At 36.5% G+C, this 20,876-nt stretch overlaps 1 protein-coding gene across 1 annotated transcript; it reads right to left on the bottom strand.

Annotated features, from left to right (window-relative positions):
• Nucleotides 1-9,957: 9,957 nt before the first annotated feature.
• On the bottom strand, nucleotides 9,958-20,020 carry aars2 (alanyl-tRNA synthetase 2, mitochondrial (putative)). Its single transcript, XM_065259593.2, has 22 exons — nucleotides 19,753-20,020; nucleotides 19,126-19,314; nucleotides 18,877-19,022; nucleotides 18,615-18,806; nucleotides 18,148-18,292; nucleotides 17,924-18,069; nucleotides 17,712-17,820; nucleotides 17,580-17,618; nucleotides 16,963-17,077; nucleotides 16,458-16,585; nucleotides 15,765-15,909; nucleotides 14,366-14,535; nucleotides 14,162-14,275; nucleotides 13,889-14,029; nucleotides 13,676-13,813; nucleotides 13,114-13,217; nucleotides 12,902-13,010; nucleotides 11,440-11,565; nucleotides 11,240-11,350; nucleotides 11,073-11,156; nucleotides 10,671-10,784; nucleotides 9,958-10,589 (listed from the first exon to the last, which is right to left on the bottom strand). The coding sequence occupies exons 1-22, from the start codon at nucleotides 20,008-20,010 to the stop codon at nucleotides 10,404-10,406; spliced, it is 3,009 nt and encodes a 1,002-aa protein (XP_065115665.1). The 5' UTR covers nucleotides 20,011-20,020; the 3' UTR covers nucleotides 9,958-10,403.
• Nucleotides 20,021-20,876: the final 856 nt, after the last annotated feature.

Below are 20,876 nucleotides of genomic sequence, written 5' to 3'. Positions count from 1 at the left end.
AAGGAGTAGTCCACTTTAAAGATGGGGCCCATTGAATTACCATAGTATTTTTTTGACCTACTATGAAAAGTCAATGGACCCCATCTATAAAGTGGACTACTCCTTTAATGTATTTTATAAAACTGGGGCACCATTTCAGAGCCCCCATTTTGAGAACCTCTGCAGCCGAGTGCTTACATACTCACATGTATTTAGAGAAACGTCTCAATTCCTTCAATGTGACAAATTTACCTGGCACTACAGTATTTTTATTTATTTATTTAAATAATATATCATTTAATGAACAAAATATTTTTTTTAAGATAAACCACAGAAAAACAACAAAATACCATATTGTTTGGGCAAAATACACAGCTACTTAAGTTTTTTGTTTTCACTATAAAACTGTAATTTGATGACAGAAGAAATAACAATCGGAGGATTGTTGATAGTTTTAATGAAAAGATAAGTTTGTGTAAGGATTGTTTGCTTCTTTGTAATGCTGAGCTTAAAGGGCAACAGCTTGTTTTAATTACTATGAAAACAGCTATTTTTAGCCAGTGTCTTGGAAAATTGTCAATGGTGTCAAAGCAAACTTCCGACGTTCGCTTAAAGTAACACTAAGACATTGTTTTGATCTGCTTGTGCCAAGTGTGCAACATGATCCACCTTCTTCAATGCTTCTTTATGCAACCTCATGATGCTTTATTAAGCAATACTGTACCATACCAGTATAAAGTTACACTTGTAAAGTGATGCTAGTTATTATTGTGAGACATGCATGACAGTTTATAGGATATTTTGCATGTTCCTTCAATTCAGGCTTTTCTTTATACACATTCTTTTCTAAACCGCAAAAAGAAAAACAGAAATTAAATGATAGGTGTTTTTTGTGTTTGTAATATTTAGCATTAACATGACCTTATGAGCTTTGAATCTTAGTGGGGATTTTAACTTAGACATAAATAAGAGCTGAGTTCGTCAAAGCGGCCTTATAAATATCTCAGACTATAAACAGAGAGAGTGAAACTGTTGATTCATAAGGCTTAAAGCAGAAATATACTAAAAGTGTTTGTGCTATTCTGTATATCAGTGTTAGATCTGGATGAGTAATTGTGGTAACATTTCCCCACAGTTTATGTATGTCATAAACCTGCTCACATGAATGCAAGCAAAACACAAAGCTTTAAAGCTATAACAGTGCATAACTGTGTTTTTTATATATATTTAATAGCCTACCTCTAAACATACACCCCTCACAATCTATTGATATGTTAACTGATGTATAATAACTTTTAAAATAGTAGAGACCCTTTTCAGATGTAGAATTAAATCTATTAAATGATCCATTGCCTGTCTTATAGTAGTACTGATATACTATACTATAGCTTTAGCGCCATCACCTGATATGACAGATTTGTATGTACAATGTCCTTAAATAAAATTTCCCTTACGAAAATTAACCATGGTTTTATTGTGGTAAAAGTGTAATAACCATGTTTTTTTGTGTATGGGTGATTCTCACGAAATCCAGATTTAGAAGGTGTCCAGCATCAGAATTTTTAAAAAGCCCTTGAAGCCAATTTTTTTTTGCACATATAAGATTAAGGTCTGAACTTACTACAACCATTATTTTTAGAGGATTTAAAACATGTTTCCTATAGAATTATTTACATTTTTTAGATTATCATTATTAAAATTATCATTACCGCAACATGATATTACATTAAATATATGCATTTACAAACTCATGTTTCGGTAATGAGAACTAAAAAGTTGTCGAGGTACTATGACAAACAAAATTTCAACTTTTATCTGGAGAGAAAAAATAAGAACTGCTTACCTGGTAGCCATCTTGAGTGTCACAGTCAATTATGTCCCCCTTTTTTAAATGTTAGTACTTGAGGGCTTAAACAATGATTGAAAATTGTTGCGGAGGATGAGAAAATTGGTCTTGGACACATTTATATTCCTTTTACATTTACCAATGATCACCAAATACCACATGTTTCTTTACTGTAAATGTTTATAGTAACATGCACTGAAGCTTTTTATATTTTTTAATTTTAAACAAGTCATGGACACGTTGCGGTAATGAAAAGTTTGCCCTTAAATGTGGAAAAAACAACAAAATTGGTTTGTATGATGTCATTTGAAATCATGAAGAGATGTTTGTAACTGTATGCTTCTTATTTTGATACTCTTACTTTACATTTACTTTTTTTTATCAAAATGTTTCATTGATTACTATCAGCAAAACCATGGTTTTATTACAGTGCATGTTTTTTTGGTTTTAACTGTAGAAAAACTTTGGTTTATTTTCATAAGAGTTGTATCTGTCACAAGTCTAATTTGAGATGGCTGCTTGTTCCTTTTTTTGTCCTTCTGTGGTGTGATTGTTGATATTTAAAGTTAAGGAACAGTGTAAAAAGTCTTCGACCTCTGCCAGACTTCCCAGCACAGCGGAAATGACTTTACTCTGTGTAATCCCCCTTCTTTTCTCAATTCATTCCTGACTCAACCCATCTCTCATCTGCGTATGTAAAGTGGTGCAGAGTGCATCTGCAAGAATGTAAATTAAAGTCTAGTATGATAGATGAATTTAGAATAAGCCGCAAATTAGTACAGTAACTTTATAGCGATGGTGTAGATTTGGTCCCTGGTTTAGTTGCTTTCATAATGATAAAGAAATCAAGAACAGATATTTATAAAATCTGCTATCTGTGATTATCACTACATGGCCTTCAGGATAAAGTGGAACCCAAACTTAAATGGCAAAGCATGCAAACACTTACATCTGCCTTAAATTGGTTAACTGGAAATGGGCACATGCACGCTTGTTTGTGTGTTAAACTTTTTCCTCCTAACTAGTTAACCTATCTTTTTATGCCACTTGCTTTTGTTTAGTGTTAAATTGTTGATAAGGTGAAATTGCTGAACGGAATCTGGCCTGCGGCGTGCCGCTATGTTTGTGTGTGTATGCATGTGTTCACGTTCCTCAAGGGAGCCTGTTAAACAACGTCTGGTACTTTGCCAGATACCATCTGCCTAAAAACAGCAAACTCATACACTTCTGTCGTGCTCTACCACTTTTATTCCCTCTTTATACATCGTTCTATCCATCCATTTCTGACTTTCCATATTTGTAGCAGTTAATTTTTGTTATTTGCCTCACAAATTCCTTTAAACTTTTTTCCTCCACTGTGTTTACTTTAGTCACATCAGATTGAGAAGGTCAGACAGACAGATCGCTGCAGTACACTAACTTTCTCCAAGCGCTCTCTTCTTTAGAAATTCAACTAGAAATGCCAATGTCATGAGTTCAGTTTCTATAACACAAACTGATTCCCAAAAACACAAACTGATGAAAACAACATCTTGTGTGCAATATCAAATATTTTGGAGAAAGGTGACTGCTAACAAAGCTGTTCTGAAGTTTACTGTAAATAAAGGTATTAAATATTTCATTCTAACATCATTTATATATAAAATATTTCTTACAGCTGAAAAAGGTTTCATTATACCTCATCACAAATCAGATCTGACTTGATACACTAATGGCACTATTGTTTTTAAAGTCTTCCAGGTGGATGCTGGACATTGGTGGTGGTTGAGGAGATTCCCCCATTCATATGTAAAGCGCTTTGAGGTCTGCAGAAAAGCGCTATATAAATGTAACAAATTATTATTATATTATTATAATGTATATTATAAAAACATCTAGACAAATCTATCTCTCGCTTTCCCTCACTTTCAGTTTTTGTTAATGCAAAGATTAATCGCATACAAAATAAAAGTGATTTTTTTTATAAATAAAAATGTATTTAAGCAACATTAACATGTGTATATATATTTATTTATTTATTTTTTTATATATTCTATATTATAAATAAAAAAATGGATATATAAATAAAATATGATATATGTGTGTGTTATATTATGCAAAAATGCACTTTTATTTTGTATGCGATTAATCGCGATTAATCTTTGCCCAGCAACCAATGCAGTGTATTCGAGAATAAATATACAAAATATTACAATTATGTCTTTGGCAAATGCTTTTATCCAAAGAGAGTGCATTACAAGGTACACATTTCAGCAATATATTTGTTCTCGAGATTTAACCCATGACCTTTCGCGCTGCTAGGGCAATACTTTGCAGATGTATTTTAAAATAAAATTAAAGTATTAAATAAAAAAATATGAAATCAAAATGAATAAAATAATGTGTTTTGAATAAAAAATGCGTCACTTTTTCCTGTATAATTCTCAATGTCAAAGTCTTTTAAATAAAAGTCTCTCTCTCTCTCTCTCTCTCTCTCTCTCTCTCTCTCTCTCTCTCTCTCTCTCTCTCTCTCTCTTTCTCTCTCTCGTCACACTTACGTGCTTTTCTGTTTTCCCACTCACTAATAAAACCACTGTTTAACTCCTTATCTGCACGCACACACAAACACATGAACACGCTCTTTCCCACGAATCTCAACACATTGATTTACATCTGGGAAAGTTTGTTCCTGTCCACAGTTCTGACACCTGATTTATCAGAATATACTGTACCAGAAAAACAGTGCTGATCTGATTCAGCTCATTACATCTAGTTAGGAGAGAGAGAGAGAGAGAGAGAGAGAGAGAGAGAGAGAGAGAGACAGAGAGAGAGTATGCTAATTTGAATATTTGAATATTAGCATGACTGTATCATCTTGTACCAGAGCAGCGCTGACATTCAGTACTGAAGCACGCATGTGATAATACCTAAATATTGCTATATAAAGTATGCAAAATGTTTATTAACTCTTTCCTCGCCATTGACGAGTTAATTAAGAGAAAACATTTGCATTAAAAAAACAAGTTCATGATGAATTTATATGTTAATCTGCAATACCGCGATTATCCACTAGATGGATAATCTACTTTTGATCCACTAGTGACTAGATAAATCCACTTACCCAATTTATAAAAAAACTGAAGCCAAAACGTTATTTACTCATTTTAATCTCTGTGTATGTTTTGAAAATCGTTCTGAATCTGATCTCTAACAAAAATCCTTTACAAAAATGCAATTATTTCAACATTTTCTAAAAAAAAATATTTTTAAAGAAAAACACCCATATTTAAGAGTTTATAAGCAGAGAAAAAATAAAGATAGGATGAAAGTTTTTTACCGTTTTGTTTGTTTATTGTTTGTTTGAAAGCAGAGGCTCTGTTTTTTCATTTGATATATTTGTATGTTTATATATTTTTAGAAGAAAATTTTTCTGGAAGGCATTTTGTGAAACTTTTGTGAAACTCACAAAAAATGCTGGCGTGCAACTTTTCAAAATATGGCTGGCGGGGAATGAGTTAATCAGTCCTTACAGTAAAACGCGGGGTCCTTGAAAAATGCTATGGAATATGCAAGATATTTATGTAATTGTATGCGATGAAATTGCGGGAACTTGCAAAAATTGAGGGAACTTGCAAAAACTGTTTGCAGCTTTTGCAGCTTTTCAATGATGTTCACATCACATAATCATGTCACTTTATAACGTTCCCATGGCAACAGGGGACATGGCTGCACATGAAAATCTGCAATTTATGCTGCGAAGGTGCGGCGTACTTGTAAAAATGTGGCCCTCGCATAATTATGCGGACTTTGGATAATTATGCATTGATTCATGCGATCGCATAATCGCGTTTTTCTGGAGGGACTGATCAATGTCTATTTAGTTAAATATGTTGTTTTACAATTTCATTACAATTTTTGTTACCATCATAGCAACTTCGTAAATAAATTAAGCGACTTTACAGACCATTTTGCGACTTTACAAAAAGTGCCTATAGCGACAATTTTTTTTTTTTTTTATTCTATTCAAAAACAATGTACAGATAACAAAAATGACAAATTATAACAATAACAACAAGAGTATAAAAAACAAACAAAACAAAAACAATATAGAACAACCAGGGGGATGTATAGGTTAAGTGTGTTATTCATAAATAATAATAAATAGAATTATAAGACCTCAAAAAAAGGAAAGGAATTACATACAAATAGAGTTTTTAGAGCTTTTTTGTTCTCAGACATTCTGATAGTAGTAAGGTACCTATAGCGACAAATCTTGCGACTTTTTGGACGAACATTTACATCATCATTTGTTAGTGCTCATAGTTTTAATGGGTCGCTTTGTGACAGCACATGTAATAGGAAATAACAAGCAAAACAGATAAAGTGCCGACACAATAGAGAATGATAAAATGACACAATTGTGTTAAATGCTAATTAGCTTATGATGTCATTTGACAACATTTACTTTTCAAGCAAGCTACTTGTCATTAAAATAGTTGCCAAAACTGTGATGATTGTGTAGTTGAACTGTTTTAAAGCGTAATTTTGATTTTGTAGTTGACAATGTAAAGTTGATATATTATTGCATGTATTTAAAGGTATTGTTTATGTAAGGAATAATTGATGACGAGCCGTTGAATTATTTGGTTGTCATTTTAAGACATTTAAAATAATCATCACCCGTGAAATATTTCTCAACCAATCAGAATAAAGCATTCAACTGGCCCATGATATAATATGTCCAGCACTGGTTTCCCAGTAAACAGGTTTATAGCAAGGGTCTGTGTGTGACAGCAGCATGACTTTACTACAGCATCAAGGAGAACAGCTGTGTTTGTTCTCACTTGTTTTACATGTGTGTGTGATGGTGTTAATGTCTGTACTGTCTATGGACACACAGCTGATAGTAATGACAGTAGCAGCAGAAGAGCCCCTCCCGCTGCAGCCCATGGGTCTGTGACTTTAGGGTTACCTTCATTCCCACATCCCCAGTCCACACAGCTTGCCATGGGAACCCACAGGCTTTATGGAAATCTGTAGTCCCTCCCACCGCCTGTCATTACTGAAGAGTGAAAAGGCCTCTTGTGTAAATATTTTATCTACAGAAGTAAATCAGGTCTCAGATCAGTGCGGTTCTCATGTATTGTCCTGCTTTTCTACTTTTATCGGTCTGTCCGTCCTTCTTATCTGTCTTGTTCTTATGTATGTGAATGTGAGAGAGTGAAATGTATCTGTTCATGCCTATGGTTTTGAAAATGCATGCAATACACAAACAACTTATCAACACATCTGACACTTTAAGCCTTAAATAGCAAAATCTCATATCTCTACAGGTCTCGGCAGGCTAACAGACGCACGTTAAATGTAAAACAGGTCTTTTGGTCTCATTACCTGAATTTGATCTTCACTTCACACCTTTTTTGAAGTCAACGTGTTGACACGGGAGTAAAATGAATCAAAACCGTATGTGCATGTTTTAGGTAGAACGTCCTATTAACTACTAACCAAGGACTGGAGGTAATTTAAAAACAGCATGGTATTACCTTCATTAATGCTGAAACGAGTTGATTTGTGATGGAAAGAAACGAATGAAGTTTACAAGGAGTTACGACAGAGGTGCCAGTCGTTTATGAAAGTATGAATTATAAAACATTTCCTATGTGTAAAACTGAAAGGTTCAGTGGGTCAGACTGGAAAAACTCAATCCAGACACTCATAATCCTTTCAAACAATTAAGACACTAGTATATCAAATCTAGCTGCATTTCACAATACTTTTTTTAAGATGTCAAGTAAATCTTTGGTGACCCCAGGGTTCGTATTTGAAGTTTTAGCTCAAAATATCATATATATCATTTATTTTAAAATGTTAAAATTGACACTTTGTAGGTGTGAGCAAAAATGTGTCGTTTTGGGTGTGTCATTTAAAATGCAAATGAGCTGATCTCTGAACTAAATGGAGATTGAGGGGCGGTATTATCCTCTTCTGACATCACAAGGGGAGCCAAATTTCAATGATCAATTTTTTCACATGCTTGCAGAGAAAGGTTTACCAAAACTGGGGGTAAAAAGTTAATGAGGTTTTTTTGTCAGAAGCACTTAAACGTGAAAAATGTCCCCTTTAAGACTGACGTCATGCAATTCTTCCGGGTCCAACTTATGATGTTAAATGCCATAGGGAAATATGCAACTAGTGATGGTTGCTTTCGAAGCACTGCTTCATGAGGCTTCAAAACTTTTATGAATCTTTTGTTTTGAATCAATTGGTTCGGAGCGTGTTTCAAATTGGCCAAGTCACGTGATTTTAGCAAACGAGGCATCAAAACTGTTTCGAAAAGTTGTAAAAGTCCGATGTTTCAGCACTAGGGGGAGTTGATCACAAATAGCCAGTGTAGGTCAACTCGGGTCAGTTTTATTATGCAAGTTCATAAAACATGCACCTTTCTGACTGATAACACTACCATTTTGTCTACTTTTTGATTTAAAGACAAAAATGTGCATCATTAAAAGGGGAGTTAGTTTTAATGATTTGTTTGCCCTAAATAAAACTAAAAACGCTGAATACACTTTTATTTATGTCTTAATTAAGTTAAATATTTTTTAAACTTATTTTAATCAAATCTTGATATTATTTTGTAAAATAAAGTGTAAAATGTTTGGACAGATCTGCCTTTACACTATTTTGACCAGCAGGTGTCGCCAGCGTGTGCCGTGTTTCGAAAGCTTTGAAAAACTGAATCAATTTTCGAAGCAATTGATTCAAAGCTTTGTTTCTCCTTATCACTCGATGCAACACAACCAGATTTTTTTTAGGATTAGGCAAGAGCGAAATTATAGCAATCAATCCAAAAATCAATTTTTCATAACATTTTTTTACAAAAAAGTGTAAAGTGAATTCTGTCCAAACTCTTGCGAATCAAAATGATTTTTATAACTGCCCAAAATTTTTGTATTTTATAACTTTATCATAAAATGTCATCATGTTGTTTTTAATGGTTTAAAATGCTCCAAAAAGCATATACATCTATAATTAAGTGTCTGCATGAGACACAAGAACATAGACTGTAAAAAAAGATGGACGACGCGACGTCGCCTCCCACCATTGTAATGAATTGAAGCCAAAAATGTCCGACCACGGTCGCCGCCATGTTACGTAAAAACGTCAGTTTGGAGCCAAGGCATGTGCAGAAGGAATCGTCCATGGAGCCAGAGGCGGAGTTGCGGGATCAAACTTCCGCCCAATCGCCCGCGCGACCAATCAACCACGCCAATCATAACGTCACGCTCCGTTTCTATTGCATCAAATTACAAGCTAAAATGAAACTTACCACAATAATGAACACTGGAACATATATTAGCGTGATAACAACTACTTGAAAGGACCAAAACCATCTTTCGGAAACTTTTATTGGAAGTGTAAATATTTTTTTTTTTTTAGAGCAGAGTCCCATTCGTTTGAGTGGAGAGGGCGGGGTTTATGACTTGTACTGCAGCCAGCCACCAGGGGGCGATCAAAGAGCCAGAGGCTTCACTTTTTAAGGCTTATGAGGCACACCCGCACAAGAACCAATGAGATTTAAAGATTTAATGTGTTTGTCTATATATTTGAATTTAATGCACAAATGTGCTTGTTTGGTTTCAGTTTAACTTTAACTTCTTTTTACAAGGAAACATTGCACTTTCAAAAAATATATAACCTCATTCGGATTACTTTAATGGGGACATTTCCCCAGACTTTTTTAAGATGTCAAATAAATCTTTGGTGTCCCTGGGGTACGTATGTGGAGTTTTAGCTCAAAATACCCCACAGATAATTTATTATAACATGTTAATATTGACACTTTGTAGGTGTGAGCAAAAATTAAGGGGCGGTATTATCCCCTTCTGACATCACAAGAGGAGCCAAATTCCAATTAGCTATTTTTTCACATGCTTGCAGAGAATGATTTACCAAAACTAAGTTACTGGGTTGATTTTTTACACATTTTCTAGGTTGATAGAAGCACTGGTGACCCAATTATAGCATTTAAAAATGGAAAAGTCAGATTTTCAAGATATGTCCCGTTTAAATGTGCTTTTATAGGTTTTTCTTCAACATTAGAAGTATTACATTATATTCTTGATAGCAAAAATGAAAGAAATAGTATTTCAATGTTTTTATGAATATATTTATTTTCTTTATATTAGTTTTGATTTTTTGGGGGACTGGGGTAAATAGCTATGAATCAAGTAAAGATGTGAATTCACATACAGTAAAGTCCTGTCATTCAAATGCATTGCAAATTTTAACTCCAGGCAGCTTAAATATCAAGATACTTGATTTAAAATATCACAGGTCAAAGGTTGAACAGTGAATGCAGGAAATATTCTGAATGGATGAAGTGGGACAATGCAATGTGCAACAAAAGGTAATCTTGCAATTTGGAAAGGTTGATAAAACACTGTATAATAAAAACATAAGAAAAATAAATAATTTAACAACCCCAGCCACTACACTACACAATCAAGACTACAAAACATGTGCTCAAACCTTTTAAAACAAAGGAATAGCAGCACAAATCTTATATTTCTTTGGTTGAATATGCTTATGCATAGTTAGTTCAGTGCATATTCCTAGTTGTTTTCTCATAAGCAAATTCTTCAGCCCAGCGCAGGATCTCCGAAGCATCTGTGTTTTCGGCTGCACCACTGACCCCATTAGCGACTATGTCAGAGCCGCCCGCATTTCCTCCAAAACGCTCACATACGGCGAGAGCCCATTGGCTTGCAGTAACATAAGCACAGCCCTAAAGAAGAAGAGCGAGTATAAAAACATATAATTATCTACTGGTTTCAGTCTGCGTACACAATTTGTATTTTTGCCGTACCTTGGGTACTTGGCAGGCGCACAGCACCTTCCCAGATGTCTGCGAGTGAGACAGCAACATGACCAAACAATCTGGATTATTCTTGCTCATCTGGTTCACAGTCTTCATCAGGATCTAAATACAAATTATTATCAATAACAGTGCTAACATCTTACAGCATTACTAACATCACAAACACCAAAAAAGACACATTTCTGCAAATCCCTTTCAGTGAATAATTAATTAATGTATAATAGCTAATAATTTAAACATTGGTACATACTGTATGCTTAATGCATTTTTAAGCATCACCACTAGAGGGCAATGCAGGCATGTGAATTTTACACTTATAAGCTAATGTAATCTGTAAACACACACACAGACACACACACACACACAGACACACACAGGTGATGTCATTACCGACATGGAGTCGGTCTGGACAAAGTCTACCAGCACAGTTTTATTGGAGTGTTTCTCCAGCAACTCTTTTGCATTCTGTGTAGCCTGAAACATACAGAATTTAGCATATAAGTCTTTAAAGAGCGAGTGTCAGCTACGTATTTCTCAGCACAGACAGATGTGTTCACCTCTCTGATCTCCAGCTTCCTAATGGTTGTGTTTGTGCTCCTCTGCAGGGCTTTCAAGCGTGACTGCAGCTCTCGTCTCAGCCACTGTGGTATAGATGTGCTCTCGACTGCCTGAAACACACACACACACATGCAGTTGTCATACACATAATATAGAAAGCGGGCTTAAATGGACACGAGATGGGTGAAGAGATACGTACATCTGTCAGGAGGCCGACCTCTTTGGAGAGTCTCTGGGCTGCTGGTAAAGAGAGGGCACTGTCGACACCAACACGGGTTGTCAAAGACTCAACCTCCTCTTGCAAGGCTTGACCCGCCTCACGAGCCTGGGTCACACAAACAATCATATGTGACCCCGGACCAAAAAAACTGTTATAAGGGTATAAATAAATAAAAACAATATTTGGCCGCAATACAACTATTTGAAAATCTGGAATGTTGGGCAAAAAAATCTAAAATATTGGGAAAATCACCTTTTACGTTGGCCAAATGAAGTCCTTAGCACTGCATCCACTCACAAAAATACATTTTTACAAATATAAATATATATTTACGGTAGGAAAATTTACTAAATATCTTCATGGGACATGATCTTTATTCTTTACCTAATATCGTAATGATTTTTGGCATGAATTTTTTTTTATTTTGATCCATACAATGTATTGTTGGCTATTGCTACAACATAGCACTTAAGACTGGTTTTGTGATACAGGGTCACATATGTGTATTTTAACAAAAATGTGTTTGCAGCTTTAAAGCTTTCTATCGCCCTCTTCTGTTTGAAACATAAAATCACAGCTTACTTTATGTGGAAATAAATCCTTTAGTCACTGTTATGTCTTTTAAAACTTGTATCGCTTAAAATTAATGTATTTGTTCTGATGAACACAAAGGAAAATATTTTGAGGAATGTTCGCAACCAAACCAATCAGAAGCCCCATTAACATCCATAGTAAGATAAAAGAATACCATGGAAGTCAATGGGACTTGATTACAAACATTCCTCAAAATAGTTTCCTTTGTGTTTCTTTAAAAAAAAAAAATTAAATTTTTTTATACAGGTTTGTAACAACATGAGAGTATTTAAATGATGGTTTTGGGTAAACTATCTCTTTAAAGGGGACATTTCTCAAGACTTTTTTGCGATGTAAAATAAATCTTTGGTGTCTCCAGAGTACATATGTGAAGTTTTAGCTCAAAATACCACACATATAATTTATTATAACATGTTAAAATTGCCATTTTGTAGGTGTGAGTAGGTGTGTCCTTTTTAAATGCACTACATCGCAGTGCTGTGGTTGGATAAAGCAGATTAAGGAGCAGTATTATTCCCATTCTGACATCACAAGGGGGGCCAAATTTCAATTGCTTTTACATGCTTACAGAGAATGGTTTACCAAAAGTACTCGATTTTTTTTTTTTACATTTTCTAGGTTGATAGAAGCACTGGGAACACAATTATAGGACTTAAACATGAAAAAAGTCGAAATTAAATGTCCCCTTTAATTTCTTACGTAAAACACAAAACAAGTAGTTGAAAGGAAAAATATTTTTTTTGAGTATACTGTCCCTTTAACAAATAGTGTAACGTGTTTTTACTGTACAATAGAGTATAGTATAGTAAAGAGTGTATATAGTTGTAGTGTTTTTTGTATTTCTAACCGCTTTGGCTTCGTCTCCAGTAACAGCAATGATGCGGCTAATGCCTTTGACCATTTGGCGCTCAGAAACGATGACAAGGTCCCTTATTTCTCCTGTCTGCAGTAAATGTCTGTTTAAAAAAAAAAGATATATCGAAATTACCTTGACTGCAGTTTAAGGAGGTTTAAATTTAGCACCCAATATTTCATTATCATCAAAGCATTTTGTCTTACGTGCCACAGCACAGCTCCACAGAGTTGTGTCTGTCTGTGTTTGAGGTGAGAAGATCTGAAACGGGCACAGCCACGGACACCACACGAACTGGGTCTGGATAAACCTGAAAAATAAAGCCATAGTCGACTGTTTAAGGAATGTTTTGGGTAAACTGACTCAGGTACAGATTCCTGGTGTTATAACATCAGTATGTTTATAGTTAAAATGTATCTTTTATAGCACTGCAAGGAAAAAAGCATTTGCCAAATGGTAATGTAAGGACAGACACAGTTTTGAATAATGATTATTCAATAATGATAGACTAGACCAGCGGCTTTTATTCTGGGGGTCCCCAAGGGGACCAAGGGGTCCCCAGAAAATGTAAAGACAAAAAAGACAAAATTATTAAAGGTCTATGTGTCAAGAAAATTATTTAAATATGTAAACAATATCACAATTACTAATTATCTAATACTGTTTTTAGGAAAGTTGTCCCATGCTATATTTTCCTCATATGTGGGGGTCTCAAAAAGTTTGAAAACCCCTGGACTGGACCAACATTATCGCAATTAAATACATCACCTCATCTACAGTCCTCAGTCCTGGGATCTGTTTTGCTCTGGACAGAGGGATTTCCTTTACGTACACCTGTGAGTTCTGCTGAATGATGTCCTGCACCAACGCTTCAACCTGCTGCAGCTGAGAGACGCTCAGAGATCCCTGCACACAAACACATACTGTTACTCATCATTATCTGTATGATTCATTCTGTAAGACGGCCGTGCATGATTTTACCTTCACGCTGAAGTCAAAGCGAAGGCGGTTGGCGGCAACGTGAGACCCACGCTGGTTGACGGCAGCACCCAGCAGCTCTCGCAGGGCGAAGTTCAGCACGTGTGTGGCAGTGTGCTTCACCATACAGCCAAGTCGCTGAGCCTGCACACATAAAACCAACACTTAGAGATATGGTATCAGATGATGATATTGTGGTACTTTGATATTTACAGTGTTGTTCTCAACTGGTTGGCTGTGACAGAAAAATAGGTTTCAGGTTGTTTTAACTCTTACCTCATCCAGATGAAGCATCACCCCGTCTCCGATTCTCAGAGTCTCGGCTGCAGTGATCTGATGTACCACGTAACCTCCAGCCAGACGGACGCACTCTACGGGGAACAGCACGTCCTGAAAAACACAACCTCAAATGTCTTATCGAACTTAACTGATTGTCCAATAAACAAGATATCTCCAGAAGGACGTTGTACAGTTAATAACCTGCAGTTCTTCCTTAGTAAAGTATCCCTGGTCATGCGCCTGCCCACCCTGTTCTGCGTAGAAATTAGTACGGTCCAGAATCACACCACAGCGCTGACCCGCACCCACCTCTGACACCAGAGACCCTCCGGAGTACAGAGCCAAAACGGATGCTTGGCAAGGCTGAAACGCTGAGAGAGGAGGAGGAGGAGTCAAGGTCCTGTTCAATCTCAATATTTCATGGCTGTAAAAAAATACTTATGGCTGATCAATTTGATTAAAAGTCTCCATGTAGTCAATAATTTAATACTTAAAAGTAATCTTTAAGCAAGTTTTACCTGGATCTAAAAATATGCGAATTAATCCTCTGCCTCTACTCAATCGCACAGCTCAGACCATAGATATAAATATGCAAATTACGGTAGACCCAACTGGGTGATTCCCGCGAAATTAGACTTATGAGGTGTCATGAAACATTTTGATAAAAAAGTAAATGCTATCAGAATAAGGATACAGTTACAAACATCTCTTCATGTACTATTTTGCACATGATTTCAAATGACATCATACAAACCAATTTTGTTTTTTTTACACATTTTAGGGGGAAAATTTCATTACCGCAACGTGTCCATGGCTGGATTTGGGTTCTTAGACATGGAAATATTTATAATTAAAAAATCTAAAAAATAAAAAGCTTTAGTGCATGTTAAACTATAAACATTTACAGTAAAGACACATGTGGTATTTGGTGATCATTGATAAATGTAGAGACAATAATAAGGAATATAAATGTGTCCAAGACCAATTTTCTCATCCTCCACAACAATTTTCAATCATTGTTTAAGCCCTTAAGGAACTAACATTTAAAAACAAAAAATCGTCGAAGGGACATAATTGACTGTGACACTCAAGATGGCTACCAGGTAAGCAGTTCTTATTTTTTCTGTCCAGATAAAAGTTACAATTTTGTTTGTCATAGTACCTAGACAACTTTTTAGTTTTCATTACCGAAACCGATAACAAAAAAATGTAAATAATTCGATTGGAATTTTTTTTTAAATCCTCTTATACTGTTTATAGTAAGTTCAGACCTTAATCTTATATGTGCAAAAAAAAAATTGGCTTCAAGGCCTTTTTAAAAAAAATCTGATGCTGGACACCTTCTAAATCTGGATTTCGTGAGAATCACCCAAATGTGTTAATATGATTGGTTACTTGTTTGTGACGTTAGATACCAAGGCGATTTAAAACCGTGGGAATGAGACCAATTTTATCTAAAAACAGTGAGAAATTATGTTTAATGGTCAATTTTCACATGGCTTGTCTTAAAACACATTAAGAACACCACACAGACATATAAACGACAATAAAAATATGATTTTACCCAAAGTAGGACTTTAAATTTCACACTCTCTAGTACCGTATTGTCCGTTTGGTCCCAGACTGTAAAAGTATTTTAGCGAGTCATCAGTGTGAGGAACTCCCCGGCTTTGTAGCTCTGCTAAGCTGTGAACATCCAGCTGGTCCACCCTGTCACCGTCATCCTCTTCTGACTGACATCTCAACTAAGAAAACACAACATAAAGTCTATCAAATAACCAATCAAATAACGCATTAAAGGGACACTCCATTTTTTTGAAAACATGTTCATTTTCCAGCTCCCCTAGAGTTAAACAATTGATTTTTACCGTTTTGAAATCCATTCAGCTGATCTCAGGGTCTGGCGCTACCACTTTTAGCATAACTTAGCATAATCCATTAAATCTGATTAGACCATTAGCATCGCTCAAAAATAACCAAAGAGTTTCGATATTTTTCCTATTTAAAACTTGACTCTTCTGTAGTTCCATCGTGTACTAAGACCGACGGAAAATTATAAGTTGTGATTTTCTAGGCAGATATGTTTAGGGCTATACTCTCATTCTGGCGTAATAATCAAGGACTTTGCTGATGTAACATGGCTGCAGGATGCGCAATGATATGAAGCAGTGCCCGAAAAAAGTCCTCTGCTATTAAAAAATACTAAGCATATTTTCAAAAAAGCGGAGGGTCCCTATAGGGAATTAAACTTTGTTTCTTACTAGGACAGCAAAGAATTAAATAAAAAGATTACCTTCTCATATTCATCCTCGAGTGCTTTCATTTCTTTTTTATCTACCATCCTGCCTCTCTCCTCCAGCATCAGGTCAATGAGGTCAAGTGGAAAGCCCAGGTTACGATGCAAGGACCATGCAACTGAGGCTGATGAACCGAAACAATAATAACACAAACATAACATCAGCGTCCATACAGGTGCTATTCATTCAATTGGGGTGCTAGGGTGTAGTGGTTTTGAGTAGAGGGGATACAGCTACGGCCAAAATCCAGTGAAATGTTGGGCATAGGTTTGGGTTAGGATACAAACAGTGGTTCTGGCTAGATAGGATACAGCTACGACCTAAACCCCGTAAAATGTTGGGTTTAGGATGAAAACAGCGCTCATCTAGAAAAATATCACAAGATTTTAAATGTAATGGTTATAGATCCGGACTGGTAACTCTATACTCATAGGTTCAAATGCACTATGAGGACCTAAAAGAGTTGACAACAAAAAGGATTAAGCGAATCGTATCATTTACCTGGAAAAAATGCAGCTTCTTTGTCCGTAGTGTTTAGAGTCCTGTCAATCACTCTTCTGCCCTGCTTCAGCGAGGTCAAAAACTGGACTTCATTCTGATTTATAAGCTCCATGATCTACAAAGCCACAACACAAATCAGATGTAAACACAACCAGCGATGACCTCTCCACTACTTATATTAAGAGCATGGTGGCTCTCCTGATTTTGCCATGTGTCTGATGTCCTCGGGGCAACATTATGTTGACCCTGGGACAACATTTCAATCAACCAATCATATTTCAGAAATACATTTCAAGTTTAAGCTTACAACCAGGATTAACTGTTTCTAGACCATTGTTTTCCATTTATCATTTCCCTCTGATTGTAGTGTTTAGATATGGTTAGCGTAGGTTTAGGTAACATTAACGAAAATGTTGTCCTTGGGTCAAAAACAATATTTTGCTGTATGTTGACATCTCTTAGGTCGGGCATACCATGGTACTGAACCATAATCTGTACATGGCAATATAATAAATATTGATAAAACAAAAGCATTGTAATACTATAGTACTTTTAGATTGAGTATAAACACAATACTGTTGACCCTAACAAACTTACCCTAACCCTAACAAACTTACTCTTTCAGACTCTGTGTGCAATTCAGGATAGGCGTCACCCTGTGAAAGTGAAAAAAAATGAAACTTTTCAGCTTTAATCTATACAGACACAACAATGGCAGTGATGATTACAGTACATCAGTTTTCTCTTACCAGTATATGAGCTACAGTTGGCACCAGGCTTGCCAGTGCACCCTCGGGAGCCTGCAGCACTTCTGTAGAAAATCGCACTGCGCGTCTCAGTATACGTCTTAACACCAACCTGTGACAAACATATGCTTAAAAAAAGATATTTGTGTTGTATATTTCATTGAAGTACGCAGAATCATGAATGTGATGTATCCTTTTCTTGTAATAAAACTCACTCTGCGCCAGTCATGCCTGGATAAACACCGTCGGCGATACACACACAGAGCGTACGAATGTGGTCCGCCACAACCCGGTAGGCCATGTCCACCCGACCAACATCAGCCTCTCCGGTCCTGCCCTGATATGCAGGAGCCTTAGAGCACTAAACAAACATATATATTAGAGATCATGTATATGTCAACCACAATATAGGATTTAATATAAAGACAAATAATGCAACCTGGTGAATAGCATACAAAAGGGGTGTGAAGAGATCCGTGTCATAGTTGGAGCGTTTTCCCTGTAGTACAGTGACCAGTCGCTCTAAACCCATCCCAGTATCCACGCTACACTGAGGGAGAGCTCGAAGGCTGCCGTCTCCTTCCCTTTTAAAATACACACAAAGCCCATATATGAACATCTGAAACAATTATACCTTAAAGGCGGGGTGCACAATTTTTGAGAAACCCTTTGGGAGTCGGGACAAGTAACAAAACACACATGTAGCCAATCAGCAGTAAGGGGCGTGTCTACTAAACGACATCATTGCCTGTGTTGCGTATGTGTGGGGCGGGTCTATCAAAAGAAGGTCCAGATTCTATTGGGGTAGGGGCGTGTTTGTTTAGATCATTTCAAATGTCAACATTGGCTTTCAGAGATCGTGCATCCCACCTTTAACAACTAATCTATTGTAGTAACTTTTCTGACCTGTTATACTGCATGAATACCAGATTCCAGATCTCTACAACATCCGGACTGTCTGCATTGACCAACGACGCAGCATTCCGATTCCCAACGTGATCGTAGTGGATCTCTGTGCAGGGGCCACACGGACCCGTCTCGCCCATTTCCCAGAAATTATCCTTCAGTCCGAACGGTAACACGTGATCCGGCTTTAGTCTGTAAAATAATGCACGAAAAATCAACATGGATTCGGTACACAGTAAATTGTACTCTTCTGTGAACGTACCCCATACTGAGCCAGATCTGTCGTGTTTCTTCATCGGCAGGCAGACCGCTCGCCGCGTCTCCGGAGAAGTACGAGACATACAGGCGTTCGGCAGGAATGCCGTATTCTTCTGTTAAAAGACGCCAGGCCATTGCACACGCCTCGACCTGTTGTTTAATAAGTATACGTGTTCCCTTGGATTCAATGCTCTAACAAATGACCCACAGGAAGTAATCTTTAGTAAAACCAGCCACATCAATTTCATCAAACCTTAAAATAATCTCCAAATGACCAGTTTCCCAGCATCTCGAAAAAGGTATGGTGGTACACGTCTCTCCCCACGTCCTCCAGGTCGTTGTGTTTGCCTCCTGCACGAACACACTTCTGGCTGTTTACCACCCGCCGGTACGATGCCATCTCACTGCGTGGGTCTGCGCAGCCCTGGAGAATGGGCTTAAACTACAAATTAAACTACTATTAACACCAAGACACTACATGAGCCCTTACTGTAGTGCACTTCAGTATTTACTGTAATTCATAGACACCATAATGTTTAGGTGAACTTTACCATAGTATACTACAGTATTTACTTTAGTTTCATAATTCACTACACATAAAATAAAAGAATATTATATACATTAACAAAATGTAACAATCACTACAATATACTGTTTTATACTACAATTTACTATAGTAAATAATACTAAAGTATATGTATAATTTGGGTTATACAGCCTAATAATGCAATAATAGCCTATATGATAAACTACTATAGTATAGAGAGCTTCTAACCATGCCATAGTTACGTATACTACAGTATTTACTGCACCTTATCTATGTAATATTAATAATATAGTAAACTAGTGTAAAAATATTACATTGTTGTTGTTTTTCTACCTGGTTCATTCCTGCATTGACGAACAGAAGACTCGGGTCGCCTCGCGGACGCACCGGAGAGGACGACACCACTCTGTGTTCATAACCCTCCTTAAAAAAGTCGACAAATTTCTGACGAACCCTTTTAGATGGGAATTTCTCATGAGCACGCGGGTAGGACAGGGCCGAGCATCGTCTTATGCTCGTCGTTAAACCGCATAATTTCGTATTTGAAAGTGCACAGTGGAGCTGTTTGACAAGTCGAATGTGCGCGGCCATCTTGGCGGCGGGCTGCGTCACACATCGGCGTCCAATCATCGACGGGCATCTTCTTCTTCTTCTTTTGTGGGTTTACTGGCGGGTTGCAAACCAACTGAAAGGTGCATACCGCCACCTACTGTACTGGAGTGTGACAAGGAAAGTCTGCATGACTCAGATTAAATTCTATGAATTACCGAAATGTTTTTTAAAAACCTCATTAATGCTCTTATTAGCCTACCCGTGTATGTCCCTTCATTTAAAATATTGCCCATTGTAAATTCTGTAATCCCCATTTCTTGAACTTCTCTAATGTACAATATTCTTTCCTGCTGGTATTTCACACATGTCATTAAAACATGTTCCACTGTCTCCCTTTCCTGACACCCATCACAAAGACCTGAATTGTGTTTACCTATTATGTAATTATTTGCATTGAGCCTAGTATGTCCCATTCTTAATCTTGTAAATATTATATATTCCCTCCTACTTATATTATGATTTATATTGCTTTGCTTTAATTTACCTTGTATGTTATAAAAATGTCTTCCCTTCATACATAAATCCCAAGATACCTGCCACATATCTTTACATGCTTGTTTAATAATCGATTTCCCTTCTACCCTACTCAAACTTACTGTTAAATTGATGTTATTCAGTTGTAGTGCTTCTTTAGCCATTTGATCAACCACTTCATTGCCCTGAATCCCAACATGGGCTGGAACCCATACAAATCTCACCAGTATTCCCACATTCTTTAATCTATATAAACTAATAAAAACTTCTGTTAATATATCATTTCTGCATGATTTAAAAGTTTGAAGACTTAAAAGAGACGCCATTGAGTCTGAGCATATTAACACCTCCTTAACAGATACCATCCTTGT

Source organism: Paramisgurnus dabryanus, chromosome 24 (assembly GCF_030506205.2).
Source record: "Paramisgurnus dabryanus chromosome 24, PD_genome_1.1, whole genome shotgun sequence".
In the NCBI taxonomy this organism is placed as follows: domain Eukaryota; kingdom Metazoa; phylum Chordata; class Actinopteri; order Cypriniformes; family Cobitidae; genus Paramisgurnus; species Paramisgurnus dabryanus.
This window is presented reverse-complemented; position numbering and strand designations above follow the sequence as displayed.